Source organism: Wolffia australiana, chromosome 8 (genome assembly GCF_029677425.1).
Source record: "Wolffia australiana isolate 7733 chromosome 8, ASM2967742v1".
Taxonomy (NCBI): Eukaryota; Viridiplantae; Streptophyta; class Magnoliopsida; order Alismatales; family Araceae; genus Wolffia; species Wolffia australiana.
The window spans coordinates 11,405,327-11,412,212 of record NC_135842.1 but is presented as its reverse complement, the minus strand read 5'-3'; the positions used below and the strand labels follow the sequence as shown (position 1 = coordinate 11,412,212).

At 48.3% G+C, this 6,886-nt stretch overlaps 1 protein-coding gene and 1 long non-coding RNA gene across 2 annotated transcripts; one reads left to right on the top strand and one right to left on the bottom strand.

Annotated features, from left to right (window-relative positions):
• Positions 1-741: 741 nt before the first annotated feature.
• On the bottom strand, positions 742-1,747 carry LOC144707194 (uncharacterized). The gene is made up of 2 exons (XR_013582409.1): positions 1,472-1,747; positions 742-1,250 (listed from the first exon to the last, which is right to left on the bottom strand). It is a non-coding gene; the product is annotated as an uncharacterized LOC144707194 (long non-coding RNA).
• Positions 1,748-2,008: 261 nt separating this feature from the next.
• Positions 2,009-4,194, top strand: LOC144706852 (oxygen-evolving enhancer protein 1, chloroplastic-like). The gene is made up of 2 exons (XM_078579914.1): positions 2,009-2,318; positions 3,202-4,194. The coding sequence occupies exons 1-2, from the start codon at positions 2,103-2,105 to the stop codon at positions 3,961-3,963; spliced, it is 978 nt and encodes a 325-aa protein (XP_078436040.1). The 5' UTR covers positions 2,009-2,102; the 3' UTR covers positions 3,964-4,194.
• The last annotated feature ends 2,692 nt before the right edge of the window (positions 4,195-6,886 follow it).

The window sequence follows — 6,886 nt, the reverse complement described above, 5'->3', positions numbered from 1 at the left end:
TACGCTCGTTCGGCGATTCTCAAAGGCCCGGCGATTCTCCGGCGAAACAACCCTGGCGATTCTCCGGCGAAACAACTGTGGCGATTCTCCGGCGAAACAACCCTGGCGATTCTCCGGCGATTCTCCAGCCTCTGGAAAGCCCCATTTCATTTCCCAATATTCTCTCTCTCGCCATTTCATTTTCCTTATTCTCTCTTCCTGGCGGTCCTCCGGCGATCCTCCGGTGACTCTGTCTTCATTTTCCTACATTCTTCTTCACATCGTTCTTCTTCTTCACCATAACGTTCTTCTTATTGTTATTCTTCTTACTCTCTCGCTCTCTCTATTCGAATTGTGTGCTGCACTCCGCTCTCTACTTTGTGTGCGTCTCACTCCTCTTCCCGCGCCTCACTCCTCGCATTGTTCTTCTTCTTCTCCGTCTTTTTCTGTGTAGCATTTCTTTTCTTTTTCTTCTTCACCACGTTCTTCTTCTTTACCATAACATTCTTCTTAGCTTATTCTTTGTACTCCTCTCTCTCTTCTCTCTCTATACATGGCATGGAAATTGGTGTGGAAATCTCTATACCATGAACGGCGGCGTGTCTCTGTAGCAATCTCTATACCAATCTGCGGATCAGAGTCTACAGAGTGAAGAAGATTTGGGGATTCGAGGCTATGGAGGCGTCGGTGGAAGGGGAAGAGAGGGTGAGGAGCCTGGGCACCTCGAAGAACATGAATTCGGCACCCCGAAGATGACGAAGCTTTCCGCAGAATAACTCAACTTGTGTCCAGAAAAATGTGATTTCCAACTCAAGAACGATTCGAAACAGGCGCAGACCCCAAAGATGAGGAATCTCTCCACAGACTGACTCAAATTTATTGAGAAAAATTCCACTTCCAACCGCAAGAACTATTCCAAAGACTCGGATCTCAAAGATGACGGATTTTTCCGCAGGAAACCTAGAATTCGGCGTCCCGAAGATGACGAAGCTTTCCGCAGAATAACTCAAATTGTGTCCAGAAAAATGTGATTTCCAACTCAAGAACGATTCGAAACAGGCGCGGATCCCAAAGAAGAGGAATCTCTCCACAGAATGACTCAAATTTATCGAGAAAATTTCCACTTCCAACCGCAAGAACGATTCCAAAGACTCGGATCTCAAAGAAGACGGATTTCAGACAGGAAAAACACCGAGATATGGAAGAACTTGTTGACGCGGAAATTCTTGCTCTTTGCGCCGGACTCACAACTAATATCAGATGGTCGTGACCTGTGTGGGTGACACGGGTGAACCTTCAACCATGGACCTTTCAGAAGAATAAAAAACGGGCAGAGTGCTCGACCCCGACGAGGCATCGCCGAAGAACAAGTCGGAGAGATAGTTGCCGAGCTCGTCGGGTGTGAACCGCAAGACAGAGGACAAATCTCTGTCCTCGATCTGCATGTTCGCAGCGGCCTCGTGCAAGCTTTCGTATGCAGGGATCAACTTACAGTGATGCCGGAGTGGTGATTTCGTATGCTGGAGTGGTGATGCCGACGGTGATGTCACCCTCGACGGTGTTGGAGAAGAAGGCGGCGGCAGCGGTGACTGGTGGCAGGGCTTTCCGGAGGCTGGAGAATCGTCGGGAAGAGAGAGAGAACATATAGTAAAATGAAATGGGCGAGAGAGAGAGCGCGAAAGAAGAGCGCCAAAAAAAATTGGCCAACCGGTTGGTCCAATCCTGGGACGACACGTAGTTTTTTTCCACGTGTCCCGGTTCCTCAAGATTCGACGGGGGCAACCGGTTGCCCGCGTAGCAGAGTCGTAATAATAATTATATAATTAGTTCTAAAAGGATCACTACGGCCCAGTAAGGCCCAATAAGGCCTCTCCCGGGGGTAGGGCCCACGGCCAGTTCTACTGGCTCACGCGCCCTCGACGAAGATCGCGGGATCGCCACGTGGCGAGCGTCGACCGCCTATCAGAGGACGAATAGGATAAGATCCCTTATCCTTAGAAATCTGGCTGGCCGTATAATCTCTCCTCACCTCGCCGAGGAAGAAGAAGAAGAAGGGGGAGTAGAAGAAGGAGCTCGAGGAAGAAGACGATCGCGAGGAGGTAGAGTGTGAGAGGAGATCGGCCATGGCGTCTCTTCAGGCGGCGGCGACATTGATGCAGCCGGCGAAGCTCGTGCAGCTCAGGAAGCCGGGAGCCGTTGGCAAGGCCTTCGGCGTCGAGTGCCATGGCGCGAGGTTCAGCTGCTCCCTCCAGACCGAGGTCAAGGACTTCGCCCAGCGCTGCGCGGAGGCCGCCAAGGTCGCCGGCTTCGCGCTCGCCACCTCCGCCCTCGTCGCCTCCGTAAGTTTTTCGATTCGTTGATGATCTGCAGTTTCTCTTTTTTGGGTTTGAATGCGTGCGCGATCTTCAATTTCTGGTTTTTCTCCGTGTTGGACCCGATTTAACCGGCTAACTAGGGGGTTTTTGGTTCGGATTTCCCAATCCCTTTCTGCTCATCGATTTCTCCTGTTTGGGTAGTGAATGGCTCGATTAGGGTTTTATCAATTCGCGCGCGATCTTCAATTTCTGGTTAATATCCGCGTGTTTAACCCGATTTAACCAGCGAACTAGGAGATTTTCTACTCGGATCTCCCAATCCCTCTATGATCAGCAATTTCTCTTCTTTGGGTCTGAATCCCTTGATTAGGGTTTCCCAGTTCGCGCGCAATCTTCAATTTCTGGTTTTTCCGCATGATTAAACCAATTTAACCGGCGAATTTCCCGATTTCCTTGCTGATCAGCAATTTCTCTTTCAATTTTGGGATTTGAATGGCTGGCTCGATCAGGGTAATTTTCCCAATTCGTGCGCGATCTTCAATTTCTGGTTAAATTCCGCATGATAAAACCAATTTAACCGACGAATTTCCCAATTCCTTGCTGATCATCAATTTCTCTTTAAATTTTGGGATTTGAATGGCTGGCTCGATCAGGGTGGTTTTCCCAACTCTTGCGCGATCTTCAATTTCTGGATAAATTCCTCATGTTTAACCCAATTTAACTGGCGAATTGCCCAGTTCCTTGCCGATCATCGATTTCTCTTTAAGTTTTGGGATTTAAATCACTGGATTAGGGTGATTTTCCCAATTCCGCGTGCTTAACCCAATTTAACCGGCGAACCGGGGGGGTTTCTGGAAATCTTTGAATTGAAAACTGAGGCTGAGACGACGAGGTTGATGGTGGGCAGGGGGCGGCGAACGCGGAGGGCGTGCCGAAGAGGCTGACCTTCGACGAGATCCAGAGCAAGACGTACATGGAGGTGAAGGGGACGGGGACGGCGAACCAGTGCCCGACGATCGCCGGCGGTGTGGACGGCTTCCCCTTCAAGGCGGGCAAGTACACTCTGAAGAAGCTCTGCCTCGAACCCACCTCCTTCACGGTCAAGGCCGAGGGCGTGAGCAAGAACTCGGCGCCGGAGTTCCAAAAGACGAAGCTGATGACGCGGTTGACGTACACCCTGGACGAGATCGAGGGCCCGCTGGAGGTCTCCGCCGACGGCACGATCAAGTTCGAGGAGAAGGACGGCATCGACTACGCCGCCGTGACGGTGCAGCTGCCGGGCGGCGAGCGGGTGCCCTTCCTGTTCACCATCAAGCAGCTGGTGGCGACCGGCACGCCGGACAAGTTTGGCGGGTCGTTCCTCGTGCCGTCGTACCGCGGCTCGTCGTTCCTGGACCCCAAGGGGCGCGGCGGCTCTGCCGGGTATGACAATGCAGTGGCGCTGCCAGCCGGCGGGCGCGGAGACGAGGAGGAGCTGGCCAAGGAGAACAACAAGGACGCGTCGTCCGGGACCGGGACGATCACGCTCAGCGTGAGCAGCAGCAGAGCCGACTCCGGCGAGGTGATCGGCGTGTTCGAGAGCGTGCAGCCGTCGGATACCGATCTAGGCTCCAAGGCCGCCAAGGATGTCAAGATCCAGGGAATCTGGTATGCGCAGCTTGAGTCTTAGATCTTGGTCTTCTTCTTCAGTCTGGTTTTTTCTTCTGGCTTCGTCTCAATATGATCTGCTGCTGCCCTTGTGCCCGAGTTGTTTTTTTCCCCATGTTATTTGATCTGCTGCTGCTCCTCGCGCTGGACGAGACGGAGAAACCGGGCAAGTTGAGAAGATGAGTAAAAAAGGAATGCTGTAATATGTGACTTGTAATCATTATGGTGATCTTGAGCAGAGGCACTTTATCCATCCTCTTTCGTTTCTTTTTTTTATCACTGTCTTCTTCTTATTCTTCCTTAAGCATCCAATTCAGCATCATCATTCTTCGTCATTCATCTCTTTCCTGCTCATCATCATCTTCTTTTTCAGCATCCAGTTCATCATCCAGTTCACTTTCCTGCTCATTATCGTCATCATCTTCTTTTCTTATCAATGTCTTGTTATCTTGTTCATGAATGTCTTCTTCTTGTTCCATCCAGTTCATCATCATCATCATTCTTCATAAACAATATTAATCACTTTCCTGCTCATCATCATCATCTTTTTTCATCAATGTCTTCTTCCTCTTCTTCTTGTTCAGCATCCGGTTCATCGTCATCATTCTTCATCGACAACAATCATCGCTTTCCTGCTCATCATCTTCTTTTTTTTATCAATGTCTTCTTCTTCTTCGTCTTCTTATTCTTCTTCAGCACCCAGTTCATCATCATCATTCTTCATCGACAACATTCATCACTTTCTTGCTCATCATCATCATCTTCTTTTTTTATCAATGTATTCTTTTTCTTCTCCTTGTTCAGCACCCAATTCATCATCATCATTCTTCATCGATAACATTCATCTTCTTCTTTTTTTTATTAATTTATTCTTCTTGTTGTTGTTCATCATCCGGTTCATCAACATCATTCTTCATCTACATCATTCATCATTTTCCTGCTCGTCTTATTTCTTTCATTTTCATCATCCGCTTCTTCTTCTTCATCATCGCAGTTCTTTCTGCTACTCGTCTTGTTTATCATCATTCTTGGTCATCGTTATTCAAGACTATCCTGTCCCTTGTCACCGTCGTCATCATCATCATCTATATCATCACTCTTGGTCATCGCTACTCAAGGCTATCCTGCCCGGTCACGGTCCTCGTCATCATCATTCTTGGTCATTATTATTCAAGGCTATCCTGCCCCTCGTCTCGTCGTCATCATCATCATCTATATCATCATTCTTGCTCATTATTCGAGGCTATCCTGCGCCTCATCACTGTCTTCATCATCATCTATATCATCATTCTTGGTCATCTTTATCCTCTACCCTGTGGCCCACATCATCGTCTTCTTCATCCTTATCCACTACTTCTCTGCATCTAATCTTCTTCTTCGTCACCATTATCATCATTCTTGGTTATGAATGGTCATCTGCTTCATCATTATGCATTTCATCATCCTCATCCAGCCACTTTATCGTCATCATCATTAGCATCATCATCTTCTTTGTACGTCATGTGTTGATCTGAGGTCACGTGATGTCTTTATGTTCTTGTACGCCACGCGATGTGTGTATGCATTTAGGAATGCCTAAATTGTGAAGCTAAAAATATTTTCATAGTACGTGCTTGTTTAACTATGTGACGAACAATGCTTGACATTGATACGATCCTTGATCTAGCTAGGCTCATTTCGGAAGGAGGGTAGAGGACGAGAAGAGGTAGAAGTTCTCGGGGTAGAGAAGAGAAAAGGGAATGGTTGGGGGAAGGCAGAGCTGAGGGGTAGGGATCGGCCGAGGACGAGCTGCCTGGAGACACGGTGAGGTAGAGACGATCATGGATGCAGGGGATCGTGTAGGAAGAGAGAGCGACCAGACTTAGACAAGAAGACCTTACTTCAATTAACTTCTTCTTGGCTGCCCTCCTAGAGGGAGGGCCATCACTATTTAAAGGAAATACATAATTGCTAAATGACTGAAATGCCCCTGTGGGCCAAATGACGAAACTACCCCTAGATAGGTTTAGGATCCTCTCAAGGAGCTGTCGTTGCCATAGGATCCTGGGGGCACCTTGACCCGGACGGGTGCCCTTGAAAACCAGCTAGAAAAATGAATTAATAAAAGTAAATTTTCATAATAACTAGGGATCTGATCGTATTCGATCATACTCGATCCGGTCCAATGTAGGGATCGAATTGTTCGAATTAATAACAAATAAATATAATAATTATGTATGTTAAATGAAATGCGAGAGAGAGAGGGAGAGAGGACAAGAGATGGAGAGAACTAGAGAGAGATAGAGCACGAGAGAGAAGGCCAGAGGAGGAGAGAGAACGAGAGAGAGAGAAAAAGAGAGAATAAGCGAGAGGGAGAAAGAGAGAGAAAGAAAGAGAACAAGTGAGAGAGAAAGAGCACGAGGGAGAGAACCAGAGAGAGAGAGACAGAGGGGGAGAGAGAGCGTGAGAGAGAGAGCCACAGGGGAGAGAACGAAAGAGAGAGAGTCAGAGGGGGATAGAGAACGTGAGAGAGAGAGCCAGAGGGGGAGAGAAAACGAAAGAGAGAGAGAGACGGGAGAGAACGAAAGAGAGAGAGCGGGGGAGAGAAAACGAAAGAGAGAGAGACAGGGGAGAGAAAACGAAAGAGAGAGAGACAGGGGAGAGAAAACGAAAGAGAGAGAGAGAGAGATACAGCGGGGAAGAGAAAACGAAGGAGAGAGAAAACGAACGAGAGAGAGACAGGGGAGAGAAAACGAAAGAGAGAGAGATACAGCGGGGGAGAGAAAACGAAGGAGAGAGAAAACGAAAGAGAGAGAGACATGGGAGAGAAAACGAAAGAGAGAGAGAGATACAGCGGGGGAGAGAAAATGAAGGAGAGAGAAAACGAAAGAGAGAGAGAGAGACAGCGGGGGAGAGAAAACGAAGGAGAGAGAAAACGTAAGAGAGAGAGAGAGAGATACAGCGGG